At 42.2% G+C, this 17,462-nt stretch overlaps 1 protein-coding gene across 12 annotated transcripts in view; it reads left to right on the top strand.

Annotated features, from left to right (window-relative positions):
- Nucleotides 1-17,462, top strand: part of DLG2 (discs large MAGUK scaffold protein 2) — a 1,481,746-nt gene that overhangs the window by 1,186,669 nt on the left and 277,615 nt on the right. Inside the window, exon 1 of one of the 12 annotated variants that reach the window (XM_088832355.1) lies at nucleotides 8,311-10,847. The exons of the other annotated variants lie outside the window; for them this stretch is intronic. Coding sequence (XP_088688481.1) covers nucleotides 10,811-10,847 — 37 coding nt within the window. The 5' untranslated portion in view covers nucleotides 8,311-10,810. Of the gene's footprint in view, nucleotides 1-8,310; nucleotides 10,848-17,462 lie in introns of those variants that run through there. 12 annotated transcript variants of the gene reach the window in all.

Below are 17,462 nucleotides of genomic sequence, written 5' to 3'. Positions count from 1 at the left end.
AAAGATGGCAAGTAGAAAAATAATAGCAACTCCAGTCAGGTTATCTTTATGCAGAGAAATTCTGCTTTTCTAATAATGTGAGTATGGTATGTATGCCTGATGGCTATAAAACAAATCTGTAGAGATAACAATCAACAGTATCGAAAGATACTGTTTTGTGACTCACATAGGCCCTTGTTTACCTACGTTGCCATTTGATGTCAATTTCTTAATAGTTAAGCATTTGCTTCCTTGTAGAAAGGGGTTCAGTTATGGAGAAGCAGTAGCCCTCAGAAGGTGAGCTGCAAGCTTACCAACTCGGCCAAAACTTGTCCCAAGGCCGCCCCTCCCCCATTCTGCTCCCCAGATGAAACATGAAACTGTCAAGGAGCTTCCAAATGAATTTTTAAAAAGCCCTTTTTAGAATTCTAGTGTTAGAAAAACTTTTCCCAAGAAAAATCATTAAGCTTTCCTTTTATTTTAGGTTATTCAGTTTGCAGAAAAGCACACATGATAATGAATACATGGTGTGGTGTGGCGTTAGTTGCTCAGTCATGTCTGGCTCTTGGCGACTCCATGGACTGTAGCCTGCAAGGCTCCGCTGGCCGTGGAATTCTCCAGGCAAGGATACTGGAGTGGGTTACCATTTCCTACTCCAAATGACTACATTAGTCTTCTCAGTTTCTCACCAGTAGTAAGAAACTCGACTTTACTGCCTTTGGACTCACAGCAGTCTCTTTTAAACTCAGAAGTAAATCCATTAGAAGTTGTGATCCCCCATCAATTCGCTGTATTGAAACTTCAGTGTTAAAGCTCGTTGGAGGTGATCTGTGTGGGCTTATTATTAATATATTGAAGCTACAGTGAGACATATTTTGGCTCAATATAAAATGAATTTTCTAAGTGTAAGAGCTACCTTGGTAGGTAAGAAGTTCCCCAGTGGGTGAGACGTTCAAGAACAGTTGAAAGTCACCTGATAATCTGGTTGGACTAAGAGGAGAGATGTAACACAAAATTATTCCTTAGCTCTCTATCAATCTTAAGATTGTTATTGTTGCTTAGTTGCTTAATCATGTCAGACTCTTTGCAACACCATGGACTGCAGTCCTCCAGGCTCCTCTGTCCTTCACTGTCTCCCAGAGTTTGCTCAAATTCATGTCCATTGAGTCAATGGTGCTATCTAACCATCTCATTCTCTGCTGCCCCTTCTCCTTTTGCCTTCAATCTTTCCCAGCATCAGGGTCTTTTCCTGAGACAGACTTCACCAGAAAAGAACTTTCTATAGCTGCCTTCTGATATCATATCCCAAAATGAAAACTCATTTTCTCCTTAAATGATGTATTTTAAAAGAATTGGTTAGGTCTAAATTAATCAGTAAGTATCATTTGGTCTCTCTGACAATAGAGCCACAGCCCAGCAAAATCATATGATTAATAATAAGCTACTACTAATAACAACAATAATGACTGCCAATAATTTCAAATAAAAATACTAATACCAGCAGTAATTGTTCTTAAATAGCTAACGTTTACTGACTATTGTGTGACAAACACTGCACTAAATAGTTTAATGACACTAATTTAGTGATTACCTAGTAAGTATGACTCTTATTCTCATTGAGTAGATAAGAAAGTTTCATATGTTGTGAAGATTATATAACTCAGAGAGGTGCTCAGATGAGGCAGAACCATACTGTCAAGCCACTGAGTATACTAACTCTAGAAAATTAACTCATAACCACTAGCCTGTATATAATAAAAATTATTTAGGTGTTTCTGACCCTTATTTGGAGAAAGCAATGGCAAGCCACTCCAGTACTCTTGCCTAGAAAATCCCATGGATGGAGGAGCCTGGTAGGCTGCAGTCCGTGGGGTTGCTAAGGGTCGGACACGACTGAGTGACTTCAGTTTCACTTTTCACTTTCCACTTTCACATATTGGAGGAGGAAGTGGCAACCCACTCCAGTGTTCTTGCCTGGAGAATCCCAGGGACAGGGGAGCCTGGTGGGCTTCCGTCTATGGGGTCACACAGAGTCGGACACGACTGAAGTGACTTAGCAGCGGCAGACCCTTATTAGTATGTTTTGTAATCTAAATTATTTGGGAAAATCATATACATCATAGCTTAAACATCCAATCTTAAAATTTGAAATACTGTATCACAAATTTTCAACAATGGGGCAATGTTATATAATTTATAGTATACCTACTCAGTAAAGTTTTAAAGAATCATTTAAAAGACTTGGACAAGGAGCTGTTAAAACACAGGAAAATGTGTACACTTACAGCATTTGAAATAGTAAAGCACAAATTTTCTTGTGCGGTGTGACCTCAACTTCATTAAAAACGTTCTTAGAAAGAAATAACCATAAGTTTGATTGACCTATTTTGTTCTATTTTTTCTCTTCCTTTTTTCTATAATGAATCTGTGTCATTTCTGCAATTTAAAAAAAGAGTTCATTTTGTTTTATTTGGAGTTCTAAAAAGCAATTTAATTCTCAGACACAAGTTGCATGGCTTCTGATCTGACATTATGGTATATAAAGTATCATGCTCTCTTTTTTTAATGAAGATATATTTAAATCTATTTAAAATCCTAAAAGATGATGCTGTTAAAGTCCTGCACTCAATATGTCAGTAAATTTGGAAAACTCGGCAGTGGCCACAGGATTGGAAAAGGTCAGTTTTCATTCCAATCCCAAAGAAAGGCAATGCCAAAGAATGTTCAAACTACCACACAATTGCACTCATTTCACATGCTACCTAGGTAATGCTTAAAATCCTTCAAGCTATGCTTCAACAGCACATAAACTGAAAACTTCCAGATGTACAAGCTGGATTTAGAGAAGGCAGAGGAACCAGAGACTAAATTGCCAACATCCATTGGATCATAGCAAAAGCAAAGGAATTCCAGGAAAATATGTACTTCTGCTTCACTGACTACAATAAAGCCTTTGACTGTGTGGATCACAACAAACTGGAAAATTCTTAAAAAGATGGGAATACCAAACCACTTTCACCTGCCTCCTGAGAAACTTGTATGTAGGTCAAGAAGAAACAGAACTGGACATGGAACAATGGACTGGTTCAAAATTGGAAAAGGAGTACGTCAAGGCTATATGTTGTCACCCTGCTTATTTAACTTTTATGCAGAGTACATCATGAGAAATGCTGGGCTGGAGGAAGTGCAAGCTGGAATCAAGATTGCCTGGAGAAATATCACTAACCTCAGATATGCAGATGACACCACCCTTATGGCAGAAAATGAAGAGGAACTAAAGAGCCTCTTGATGAAAGTGAAAGAAGAGAGTAAAAAAGCCTGCTTAAAACTCAACATTCAGAAAACTAAGATCATGGCACCTGGTCCCATCACTTCATGGCAAATAGATGGAGGAAAAAATGGAAACAGTGACAGACTTTATTTTCTTGGGCTCCAAAATCACTGCAAACAGTGGCTGCAGACATAAAATTAAAAGATGCTTGCTCCTTTGAAGGAAAGCAGTGACAAACCTAGACAGCATGTTAAAAAGGAGAAACTTTGCTGACAAAGGTCCATATTGTCAAAGCTATGGTTTTTCCAGTAGTCACATACAGATGTGAGAACTGGACCATAAAGAAGGCTGAGTGCTGAAGAACTGATGCTTTTGAATTGTGGTGCTGGAGAAGATTGTTGAGAGCCCCTTGCAGAGCAAGGAGATCAAATCAGTCAATCCTAAAGGAAATCAACCCTGAATATTCATTGGAAGGACTGATGCTGAAACTGAAGCTCCAATACTTTGGCTACCTGATACGAAGAGCTGTCTCATTGGAAAAGACCATGATACTAAGAAACATTGAAGGCAGTAGGAGAAGGGGACAACAGAGGATGAGATAGTAGGATGGCATCACCAAGTCAATGGACATGAGTTTGAGCAAGCTCTGGGAGATAATGAAGGACAGGGAAGCCTGGCAGGCTACAGTCCATAGGGTGGCAAAGAGTCGGACATGACTTAGCTACTGAACAACAAATATTTAAATATTCATTTGCTCATTTTGGAGAAGGAAATGGCAACCCACTCCAGTACTCTTGCCTGGAAAACCCCATGGATGGATGGAGGAGCCTGGCAGGCTATTGTCCATGGAGTCCCAAAGAGTCGGACACGACTGAGAGACTTCACTTTCACTTTCAAGTGCTCATTTAGTAGTAAGTGAATCTGTGTAGAAATGGGCAACTTAGCTTCACTGCAAAACAGTCAATTATTAAGGTACATAAAGTTTGCTGATTCTACTTTGCCCAGAATGGAGTATGAAGGCTCACAAGCTCCACAGAATTGACTTTTGCAGAGTTCCTTTATCAGTATCATTGAGAAGGATGATCTTGTAATTTTTCATCTTACAGAGAATTGTAAAGACAGGTTGGGCTGGTTTAGGACTCAATGCAAAGTGATGTGCTATATAATCAATTTTGACAAGTCCTTCTAAGTGTAGACTGTCCCTAGGCCCCAGGTTGTCATGCCCAACTTCTGGGGCTAAGGAAAAGTAATTCCTGTATGAGGAAGCATGATTAACCCAGGGAGGATTGGGGGTGTTTCTTTTTCAGGAAGGCTTGGGCTGTCTGTCCCATGCAGATGTCGTTATTGTTTGACATATATTTTTTGAAAACTCTACCTACTTTGTTGTAGCTTCATTAATTGTCACTTAAATGCCCCATGAAACTTATGTCTAATAAGATCCCCTTTCCTTTTTTGGCTTTGGATTTGAATGGAAATTACCCAGCATTAGACTTTGGCTTCCCTTGTGGCTCAGCTGGTCAAGAATTTGCCTGCAATGTGGGAGACTTGGGTTCGATCCCTGGGTTGGGAAGATCCCGTGGAGAAGGGCAAGGCTACCCACTCCAGTATTCTGGCCTAGAGAATTCCATGGACCAAATAGTCCATGGGGTCGCAAAGAGCTGGACATGACTGAGCGACTTTGACTTTGACTTTCAGACTTTGTATTTAGAATCACTTTCAGAATAATTTCTTTTTTTTTTTTTTGCTACCCCACATGGCATGCAGGATCTCAGTTCCGTGTGCCCTGCAGTGAAAGCTCAGATTCCTAACCACTGAACCACCAAGGAAGTCCCCAGATTAACTGTTAATATTACCCTTTACAGCATTCAGTGAACAGGACTAGGGCAAAACTTCAGGAGAATTCAAGCCTTTTAATTTTGCCTGCTATGCAGTTGATGCACAAGAAAGGTATGCTTATACATCCCTCTCTTGGGTGGAAATATTCCTAAACTATTGTTGTCTCCAATAATTTATTCAGAGATCTTCACAGTATAGTAACCTGGCAGCTAGCTACCTACCTAGAAGTTACAATGGTTATCCTTATATCGTAGAAGGAAAGAACCAAAATCAGGGCAACAGTGTTCTACTGACCTTGATTTATACCTGGGCAAAGTAACCCTGTAGTACTGCTTTGCCATCATGGATATATAAGTCCCTGCTCAGTTCAGTTTTAAAGTGGAGGAACCAGACAGCTCCCAGAAACTAAATCTGTTTCGTGGAGGAGGAGTCTGTGATTCAGGCTTAAGCCAAGGGTGTTGCCTTTATGACATAGGTCATTACCGAAAGTAGGGTAGGGATGGCTTCTTGCCCAAGAGCTGTCAGATGTGTTCATGGATGTGTGCTGAGTTTTTCATGATTCAGTAGAACCAGGCCATTAGAAATGCTACACTGGCTCTTAACAGTGGTTTGTGCATGGTCAGTCACTCAGTCATGTTGGCTCTTTGTGACCCAATGGACTAAAAACCCCTCTGACCATGGCATGTCCCAGGCAAGAATGCTGATCATTTCCTTCTCCAGGAGATCTTCCCAACCCAAAGATTGTTCCCATGTCTCCTGCATTGGCAGGTAGATTCTTTGCCACTGAGCCACCTGGGAAGCCCCTTAATAGTGATACCTACAGCAAAACAAGGACCCAAAATATTTCAGGCCCATGTGAGAACTGTTGGAATAAGAGGTGTGTAGAAGGTGCTGTGAGAATAGCGGGGTGGTCATTAATTCAGTTTCTGAAGTTCAGGAGGATTCCCAGGGACAGCAGGCAGTGTTTGAAGGTGTGTTAGAAGAATGAATGGAGTCGGTGGACAAAAAGGAAGGAAGAGCTATCTGTGCAGAGTCACTAGTTCTCCAGGGAGAAGACAGTGAAAAGAGAGGCTTTCAGGAGAACAAGTCTGTGGAAGGAGTGGCTTGCTTCTCTAAGATGTGAGCTTTATGCTATAGTGGATGAGGTCCCAGCAAAAGACTATAATGAAGGAGAAACGACATGGGTTGACCATTTTAGAAAGAGCTCCATGACAGCTGGTGTGGCTGATTCATTGGCAGAAGGTAAGATGAAGGGGAGGGAACCAGCTTAGAGAGAACCTCATTCATGTCAATGACAGTGGTGACAAAGAGGGACACACAGACATTCTAGAGAGCCGGTTTGGAGGTAGGATTGAGGGGATTGATTAATATCTCATTAGATATGGAATCAAGGTTTGAGGCTGAAGTTCCTAACATGTTATGACATGAAGGAAAATATCCTCTGAAATCCATGATTTTGTATGAAATCTTCTCAAAACTATAGTATGAGCTCTACTGTGTAAAAGGTTTGTGGCATCTGACACTTGTACTTTATTTTTAACTTTCCAGAGCACTTCCTCTTGTTTGATCTCATTAAATATGCATTTTGACAGATGAGAAGACTAAGTGTAAGTGATGTGACTAAAAGCATTCCGTTGGACTTGGCTGGGGTGAGACTAGAGTCAAGTCTCCAGGCTCCCTAGTCTTGAGCTTTAAATCAAATCTCGAATCTGATAGTCTTGCATTCTGTGCCCCTCACCCTTTCTTTCTCTTCTGCATAGAAGATACTAGAATTAGAAAGACTCCTCAAGGAGGAGGTCGGAAGTTTTGGAAAAGCCACAAAGAAATCTTGGAAGCTTTTAGGGAGGACGAGGCAGCCAGCAGATGGGCAAAGGGCAGCAAGTGACAGTGAGCATTCCAGGCCTTCCAGATGTCAGTGTTTTCATTGCTCAGAGTATAAATGTATCCTGTAGCGTTAGTTTCCCTGTAAACTTCATCCCTGCAAACCAGATGATCCCTGGAAAGTGGGGAATGGAAGTGGGGAGGGACCACTGCTAATGGCTAAGAATGACAGGGACAGTAGCCTCTACTCAGGATGGTCCCTGAGTCCCTCAGGTCTGTTTGGAGGGTCCTGTGTGGCCTGTTAATGAGCATTACACTCAAAATTGGTTCCCACACAATCTCAACTGGGGAATAAGTAGATTTGTTGATCACGGTGGGCGAGATTGTCTATGTAGAGGCTATAGAATAAACTCATTCAAAACTAGTACAGCCACTATGGAGAACAGTGTGGAGATTCCTTAAAAAACTGGAAATAGAACTGCCATATGACCCAGCAATCCCACTGTTGGGCATACATACTGAGGAAACCAGAATTGAAAGAGACACATGTACCCCACTGTTCATCGCAGCACTGTTTACAACAGTTAGGACATGGCGGCAACCTAGATGTCCATCAGCAGATGAATGGATAAGGAAGTTGTCGTACATATACACAATGGAAAGTTACTCAGGTATGAAAAAGAACCCATCTGAGTCAGTTCTAATGACGTGGATGAAACTGGAGCCTATTGGACAGAGTGAAGTCAGAAAGAGAAACACCAATAGAGTATTTCAGTTCAGTTCAGTCACTCAGTCGTGTCCAACTCTTTGAAACCCCATGGACTGCAGCACACCCGGCTTCCCTGCCCTTCATATTAACGCGTATATATGGAATTTAGAAAGATGGTAATGATGAACCTATATGCAAGACACCAAAAGAGACACAGGTGTAAAGAACAGACTTTTGGACTATATGGGAGATCAGGGTGGGACGATTTGAGAGAGCAGCATTGAAACATGTATATAACCATACGTAAAACAGATGACCAATGCAAGTTCGATGCATGAAGCAGAACACTCAAAGCTGGTGCTCTGGGACAACCCAGAGGGAGGGGTGGGGAGGGAGGTAGGAGTGGGGTTCAGGATGGGGGGATGCATGTACACCTATGGCTGATTCATGTCCATGTATGGCAAAAACCACAACGATATTGTAAAGTAATTAGCCTCCGATTAAAATAAATTAATTTTAAAAAGAATGAATTCATTCAATACATACACAACCATGTGTGAGATAGTTAGTAGGAACCTGCTCTGTAGCACAAAGAGCTCAGTTCAGTGCTCTGTGGTGACCTAGAGGGTTGGGGAGAGGGGTTGGGAGGGAGGTCAGAGAGGGAGGGGATATGTGTATACGTGTGGCTGATTTACTCATTACAGCAGAAACTAACTGAACATTGTAAAGCAGTTATACTCAAATAAAAATACATAAATAAACCCTTTCAGTTTGAAAATGGAGTCTCAACCCTACTGAGCAGAGGAAATGGAGAGTCTTGGTCCCTGCAGACCAGAATCTCTCTATTAGAAATAATAATTTTGCAATGTGGGAGAGTCATTTTGCAATTATCTCCTGTCCATGTTGGTGATTGGGAAGAGGCAAAACACCTGTCTTAGACAAGGTAGACATTCGTGGGTAGGATGAGACTTTTCATCTGTAGGAGTTACTGTCTGTTTTGGGAGCCAAAACGGACAATGTTTTAGGATACCTGGGGAGAAAGAGGAAGAGGATTCTTGGTGAAAACTCCTCAATGCACTGTTATCTTTTAGGCAGATGTGGTCTCTCACAGGATTTGCAATAACTGCCTTTGCAAGTGAAAGTGATCAGCTTCCACTTGCAAGTGACTGCCTTGGAAATGGTGATCAAAGAATGGTACTTAATAGAGACATGTTCTGTGATTGCACAGCCCACATCCTTCTGGGGGTTTCATTGATTATCTGACTCCGTGTGGACTCCTAGCTCCAGCCTCAGGGACTCACCTGATTTCAGTGTGTTCCTTTGTCATCTAGAACCATGGTTGACAGTCAATGTTAATTTAAAAAAAAAAGAGAAGTTCACTTTTAAGGAAAATTTTTTTCTAAAAATAACTTTTCATTTTGTATTGGAGGATGCATACTGTGCTAAGTCACTTCAGCTGTGTTGGATTGTGGCCCCTCAAGGCTCCTCTGTCCATGGGATTCTCCAGACAAGAATACTGGAGTGGGTTGCTGGGCTCTCCTCCAGAGTGGCCAATTAACAATATTGTAAAATTTCAGGTAGACAGCAAAGGGACTCGCCATAAATATACATGAAGTTTTTTTTCTTCTTTTTACTTTTTATTCTAATATTTTCGTGTGGGGAGGGAGAGAAGTCTATAGAGAAAAATATACTTTTATACCCAGAGGTGTGCTTTAAACAGACCCTGTTGTTTCATTTTATGACCCAACGTAAAAACTAAAGATTCCCACAACTTTCAAGCACATCAAGGCAGCCATTCCATCAAGACCAGTTCAAAGTGTCAATGATAATCTCACTTTATGAAAACCACTTTGAACATTTAAAAAAATCTCCAAGCAGTTGAGCCAATTCAACTCCTTAGTTCTGTTTTCCCAGTGATAATTTGTTTCTGAACATGTTTTCAACTGATTTTTTAAATAAAACATTTACACTGAAATGACCCCCCATTTTAGGTGAGTTTGATTGATTTCTATTAGAGTTAAAAAAAAACCATAGGATTTCTGAGCCTGTGCACTCTTAGTTTGATAAATGTAGTAACAGGGATAAAGGGTAGGTGGTTACCATGGTGACCATAACATCTGATTTGAGCAGCAACAGATAGGGCAAAGTAACAGTACCATACTAAGCTGAATTGTAATGATGATCAATAGTTGAGATAGGAAATTTAAATGTCTAGGCTCTACTTAGCAACTGATCAGTCAATCAATACATGCATAGCAATATCTACACCTTAGCTTCATATGCATGTACCGTACAGATCAAAACAGAAAATTGCAGCCTATGTGAAAATTAAGAGTCCTTAAGCATATCTGGAAGATACTTTTAGGTGAAAATAAAAATCATTCTAATTTCCAAATTTTAGCTATTCATCCTCAGAATATCAGGATAAGTTTAAACTACATTGGCATTAGAAGATTTCAAGGTTTAAAAGAAATGGAAAGAGTTGTTGATCTTTCAGGCTGAGGGGACCTAGTTTCTCGACTTGGAGTTGCCACACAAAAAGATAAACTTAGAAGTTCTGCATCCCTAAACCATCCCTTTTTGAATACTCTTCCTGCCTAAAGGCTGATGTAAGCAGGCACTTCCTGGCCTGGGGGAGCCGGCAGATTCCAGTCTGCCAGCTGAAGAATTAACTCTACAGTGTGAATAACTTTGTTTACTCACTTCTGCATTTTAAAAGAAGATAGCGACTAGCACTTCAGTATTGGAATTTCAAATACCAGCGGCCAAGCTGGACGGTGGGATGGGACTGGGGGTTAAGAAGTCTTCCGGGCTCCCTCGGCAGACTCCCCGGGCAGGCGTCCACGTCCACCACCTTTCCAGCACTAAGGCATTTTTTAGATGAGAAGAGAAAAAAGAAAGAGAGAGAGAGGTGAGTGAAACAATCAACATTTGGAAAATGATTTGTAACTGCTTTTAAAAGGGTGGAATGGGGAAAGTAATCCCGTCTCTTAAATTGGCCCTTTTGTGTTGCAAAGCATTTCAAACTAGCTCTGCCACTAGCCTGAGCAGGCAGCCCCACCTGCTTCACTCCTCAGAGGATTTGGCCCCAACTCAAGAGCGTCAGGAGTGTGTGCTGATGGGCGGAGTTGACACACAGTAGACTCGGCCAGGAAGAGGGGAGCAGAGCTGACTTTGGGGACCAGTTGCCTGCTATGCTGAAAACCTCTGGAAACTGGCTAAGGAGCTGTGGTGAGAACCGGGCGGCTTTTCTCAGACGCATTTCTCTTGAGAGACCAGTGGGGAATCGTGGCCAGGGCTATGAAAAGAGGACAGCAGAGGCCCTCCCCCTCCCTCCCTGGAACCGCATCACCTGCCTTTCCTTAGCAGCCACTGCTTGCAGGCATCTCTCCTCGTCTGCTGCTGTCTGTGTTCTCTCCCCCGGCCTCAGTGCCGCCCCTGAACCACACTCCACGAGTTTGATTCACTGCTGGCCTCTTCATGATAAATCTGCCTCATGTGAGCAGTTGACGGTTGATACTGTGTACCAGAGAGAGATTTAGGAATGTGAATTCTTGTGGCTGACTTAAATGGGTTCCAGAAATGCCTGGATCTACACTGATTTCAGACCAGATATGTAATGTCTGCAAGTTCTGTTCAAATAGCCAGTCTGCTGAGAGACCGAATGGTTCTAATATGGGGAGGGAGATGGGCTTACAGGTCTGAAAGAAACAAGGGATTTAGGGGCTGAAATCAGACTAAGGGCTGAAATCCCACTTGTAAGCCATGTAACCTTGGGAAACCAGTGAACTTTGTGCCTTCAGTTTTCTCAGTTGTGAAATGGGAATGACATTACTTACCTTGTAAGATTGAAAAATTAGTTGTATGGGTCTAGAGGACAGGGACCATAATCACCTTATTCAGGGGGTTAAACATCCAGAGAAAGTCATTTATTAACACTCTTAACTTAGTAGTTAAGAATGTCATCTCAGATCATTCTGCCTGCTTTCAGATCGCAGCTCCCTCATGGTTTGCTGAAGTTGACTGAATAACATATGCCTGTTTCCACATCTATAAAATGGTAATACTGACAACAAATATTTCATGGATCTGTTAGAATTTAAAGAAGCAATGCTTCATATATCAGGTTGGCCAAAAGGTTTATTCAGTTAAAAAAAAAAACCTGAATGAACCTTTTGGCCAAGCCAGTATAAGCCCCTCAGCAGAGTTCAGCTCGGTGCTCTGGGATGACCTAGAAATATGGAATGGGGAGGCTGGAAGGGAGGCTCAAGAGGGAGGGGATATATGCATTCATATGACTGATTCACCTTGTTGTACAGCAGAAACTAACACAACATTGTAAAGCAACTATATTCAAACAACAACAAAAAATGAAACAAACAAGCTCCTCAGCACTATGCCTAGCACACAGCAGTCAGTAATTGTTGGCTGTTGATATTATGAGGCAGAAATCTGACTGTGGAGCTAGACAACTGGCCTCCCTTGACTAAATTCCCAGGTGGCATTAGTAGTAAAGAACCTGCCTGCCAATGCAGGAAACATAAGAGGGGTTCCATCCTTGGGTCAGGGAAGATCCCCTGGAGGAGGAAATGGCAACCTACTCCAGTATTCTCGCCTGGAGCATCCCATGGACAGAGGAGCCTGGTGGGCTATTGTCCATAGGGTCACAAAGAGTCAGACATGATTGAAGTAATTGAGCTTACGCACACCCGAGACTAAATTGACCTCATTTTTTAAAAATTTGACTGCAGAGGCTGGATGAGATGAGTCCTAAGGAGCCGTCCACCTCTTACCAGTTGTGTGTCTGGGAGTATCCACATGCCAATAACATAGACTTACATCTTCCTTGGTAGGGGCCATACATTGAACATTCATACATTTTATGATGGAAAAAAACAACCCAACATAATATACATTTTGGACTTAAAAATCATAGCTAATGCCTAAAACCAGATGTGTCATTTCATATATTCCTGTGACTTGATTTCCTGAAGAATGTATTTTTGCAGCCTTAGATTCTACTTGGCATGTTCATAGCTTTGGAAATTTGCATCCAAACACTTTGCACTGGTTTTAAGAGATTTATTCACACAGGTTGGCTGAGCATGGCACTTGGTAGCATTTTCAGTTTCTGGATTATTTTTGCGAAGGAACCTTAACCTGTATCTCTGCATTCTGTTGTCAGTTAATATGTATCTGACATACTTGAGCTGTTGGCAGCCAGTTTAAAAACCAGCCCTGAGTCACTCCTCACTGGGCCTCTGGGCAGGAAGTAGATTTGCTGGGCCGGGGGATTTGCATTCTCTTCAGACTGGGAGTACCCCCTCCCAACATTTCCTTTGTATTTTATTCTTTCCATATTCAACGCCCCCCCTTACTAATTAGCTTCCCACAATTTCTCCCTAAATCCCTAATGGGTGCTCTGAGCTAAGCCAACACTCTCATTAAACAGAACAATTAATCACAGGTTTTCAGAATTAATTTGTTTGATTAAGATCACCAAGAGGGCAGGGACTGTGTTTTCTGATGCTGGGCACATAATAGAGGCAGTCTTCGCTTTTGCATCATAGGCAGAGATCATAGAGATGACATCTTAATAATCAATGGGGAGAAAGTACTATTGGCTAAGATAGTGAGCAAGCAGCTTTTCTATGCCTTAGTGAGTTGTCACACAGTCCTTTCTAGCTTTGGATCAGCTTCCAACCTTTTATCCCTTGTACTTCAATGTTATGAAATATCTCTGAGAGTTCTTTCAATGTGAAGTTTTTTGCCAGTGTTATTTCCTCTGGTACATCTTCATCCTTTCATCCCAACCACTTTCTTCGTTCATGTTCCTAAGTTTGCCTTTGGTCAGGTTCCCCTGACTGCGTACCTGGTTTTTCTCAAAGGGTGGCACTGCCAATATTCCCACGATCAGCTATGGCTCCTGGAAGTCCACTGTTCCATTTGAGTTTCACGTGCAGCTTTATCACTTTCTGTTTCTTTGCTGCACTTCAGTCTTCGTTGGCAAATTCCCTCTTTGCATGATCCATTTCTGTAAAATGTTGTGTGGGTTTACCGCCAGGAGATGAGGAAGCAAAACAACTACATGCTTTGCTGTCTGTATGTGAACTGAACAATAGGTCCGAAGTGACCCATTCCCAACAGACTTTGAAAGAGCTGACCTGATGAGTCTCGGGGAACATAATGGGCCTCTGTTACTATGTAGTGACTGTTGACCAAAGATCTAGTAGCAAGTTTCTACATTACTTACTCACAGTTAATATACTGTGGTAACTGAAATTTCAATCTTGTTGTTACGGAACTGCTGTTCCTTAATTAAGCCATAGTAGTTGAAATTCATGCATGTTGGAACCACACAAATAAAAAACAGCCCGTAGATAGTTGCTCAATAATAAATATCTGTTGAATGAATGAACATACTCATGCATTCACACTGATCTCAGTTTTACAGTCTGAGTGTCCTTTTAGCCTTGCCCATAACTATTTCCCTTCTCTTCCTTCCTGGACATAATAAAATACCCAAAGTGTTAGCTGTTCTTTGCAACCCAAGGGACTGTAGCCTGCCAGGCTCCTCTGTCTATGGAATTTCCCAAGCAAGAATACTGGAATCAGTAGCCATTCCCTTTTCCAGGGGATCTTCCCAACCCAAGTATCAAACCCAGGTCTCCTGCATTGCAGACAGATTCTTTTCTGCCTTAGCCACCAGTGAAACCCTAAATAGTAGGTCAAAACATGTCTACTAGAACCTAGAACCTAGCTTTGAACAAGTCATTAAACTCTTGGGTCTCCTGTGCTAAAGGCCCAGTTACTTCTTATTAAAATTTTTCCTGATTGGGACTTCCCAGCCAGTTCAGTGGTTAAGACTCCTTGCTTCCACAACAGGGGGTGTGGGTTCGGTCCCTGGTGAGGAACCAAGATCCTGCATGGCATGCTGCATGGCATAGCCAAAAAGAGAAAAAAAAAAAAAAATTCCCTGAGTGCCTAGCTTCACTTCTACAATAAATGAATACAATCAATAGATTTATACATTAAATTAAAAAAGGACTCTCAGGCTCCAAGTGTTGATAATTTTCTCCCCTAAGAGCAGGCTCAGGACTTGGCAGAGGAAGCTTCTGAAATCCTGCCTCCACAAAGGATGCTCAGACCCAGTGGGCAGTGGGAGAGAGGGGTCTTATACTGACAGAACTTGCCTGATCCAATTTTCTTACTGTCCTAAAACCTAGTAATTTTTTTTAAAAAAGTAGAGGATGTCTAGGGGAGAGACTCAAAGATAATCCTAAATTCTACTTGGCCTTTGGTCTCCAGTAGTTTGTATTCTAGAATGGGCTATGAATCCTGGAGACATGTAAGCAGTAAGAGTGGTGGTTACCAGCACTGGTTTGATCTGACCTAGTTTCAGGGTTGATCTGTCACTTCCTAGCTCGGTAAGCTTTTGCAAGTTACTTAGATTCTCAGAACCTCCTTTCTACATCTGTGGAATCTAAGAATTATCTCTCAGGGTTTTGAAGAGTTTTGAACAAGATAAGGAATGCAATGTACACAGAGTAGTATCTTTTGCAGCGTAAGAGCTTGGAAAATGGAAATGATTTTTGTTACTGAGACATGATTCGAATACATGCTGTCTTTTTAAAATATTTATGTATTTGGCAGCACTGGGTCTTAGTTGTGGCATGTTAGATCTAGTTCTCTGACCAGGAATCAAACCCGGGCCCCCTGCATTGGAGGTGTGGAATCTTAGCCCCTGGGCCACCAGGGAAGTCTCAGATGTCATTCTTTTCACTAAGATTGCCTTGTCTTCAGTGTGCAGAGTTCTGGTTGCAGAGAGTAATATACAGGTGAACATTATGAAAGCTATCCAGCCCGTTCACGAGGGACCAAGGCTAAGACCTTTGTCTTCTCTTGCCTCCTTATTGACGTCCATTGGGTAATTGAGAATCTATATTATATTCTGCTTTTGCGGAGTCGGCCCCCTCTGTTCTTTTGGAATCCCTCCTTTGGGTGTGTTCAGAGGCAGTTTCAGAATTTTCAGGAGCAAGTCACTCGGGTCACACAGTGGCAGGGCCTCACTTGCTCACTTGCTGACAGTGCTGTCTCTCCTGGAACGATCAGCTTGGCGCAGCGGCATCCTCGGCTGGTTACTATGTGTCCCCACAGCCAGACACACACACTTGGAGACTTTTTGAAAAGTCACTGCTGGGCCGGGGGTCTCAGTTCTGACCGTGCGGGGCACTTAACAAGTGGAGTGCTGCCCAGGGATCCTGATTCAGTCGGTCTGGAGTGGAAGCCGAGGCATCTACATTATAAAAGTGGTTCGCAGGTGAGGAGCAGGCAGAGCTGAGAACCGCTGCTCTAGCACCAATGGGTAAGAGTGTAAGAACACAGCCAGCCCCGGTTGCAGGTGCCTGCGTGTGAATGTGACCTTCATTTGTGGGCAGACTTAGGCACAAGTTGGCCTTGCAGTGTGAGAACCTGGTTGCTGCCAGTTCTCCTTACCAGGGGGGAACGTTTACTTGTGTTGTGACATCAGAGAGCAGTCCCACTCCTCTTGACCGAACATTTAATAACCGCTGCCTAACTCGTCTCCTTCATTCCGTCTCCCTCCCTTAACCTATCAATCCACTCTCCACTCTGCCAACAAAGTCATCTTGCTAAATCAAGAATTCCATTGTTACTCCCTTCCTCTTCCTCTTTTCTTTTTCCTTTTTTAAATTTTGTGGGATCTTAGTTCCTGACCAGGGAGTGAATCCCAACCCTCTGTAGTTGAGGCATGAAGTCTCAACCTCTGGACTGCCAGGGAAGTCCCCTCTCCTCTTGTATCCACAAAGAACTGTTCCTTACTTCCAGCATGAGCTGTTTCTCAGTACCTTCAAGCGCGTTATTTCCCTGCCAGAACACTCTGCCTCCCAGTTAATAGTAATAGTATAACTTTCAAAAATAACAAAATATTTCTCTATTTGAAAATTTAATCTTTTTTAGATCCCATGCCATGTGTTCTACACATGTATATGTTTGACAAACTCTTACTGACCTTAGAAGCCCAGTTCTAGACTTCTTTGAGAAGACTTCTCTATCCTCCACTACCCATCAGCAGAGTGTGTACTTTCTCTGGATCCAGAGAACACCATCAAAGAATTCAGCGTCTTGCATTGTAATTTGCTGTTTATGATCTGCTTTCCTCCCAAGGATATGTGCCATGTTTGTCTTCATAATTGCTTTAGTGGGCTTCCCAGGTGGCTCAGTGGTAAAGAATCTGCCTGCCAATGCAAGGAGACACAGGAGATGCAGTTTCGATTTCTGGGTTGGGAAGATCCCTTGGAGAAGGAAATCACAATCCACCTGCCTGGAGAATCCCATGGACAGAGGAGCCTAGTAGGTTATAGTCCATGAGGGTGCACAGAGTTGGACACAACTCAGCCCAAATGCACACATGCAGTTGCTTAAGCAGAATGGACCACCAGGGGGATTGGGAGCAGGCTTGAGGGAAAATCATCTTCAGTCCTAAAAAAACACTTGGATGCAGATGGTTCACTTGACAGTGGATTGTTAACTCTAATAATGTCATTTCTTGTAAGTGACTGGGACACAAAAAAAATTATCCCAAAAATAAACTAAAAAAAATTAAAAAGAGAAAAAAAAGTATCCCAGAGGTTCTGCCTTTATACACAGAATTCCAATTGCTGGAGCACTTACTTCCCAAGACAGTCTAAGCCACAGTCAGCAAGACTGCCTAGATTTCTGTGCTTAGCTGACCAGAGCTCTCACCATAACATCATTGGGTTCACTTTATTACCCAAGAAGGGCTGGATTGCATTGCATCATCTGTTTAGAGGGCATTTTACCAAA

The sequence above is a fragment of the Moschus berezovskii genome, chromosome 25 (genome assembly GCF_049115385.1).
Source record: "Moschus berezovskii isolate FMDL1 chromosome 25, NW_MosBer_1.0, whole genome shotgun sequence".
Classification (NCBI taxonomy): Eukaryota; Metazoa; Chordata; class Mammalia; order Artiodactyla; family Moschidae; genus Moschus; species Moschus berezovskii.
This window is presented reverse-complemented; position numbering and strand designations above follow the sequence as displayed.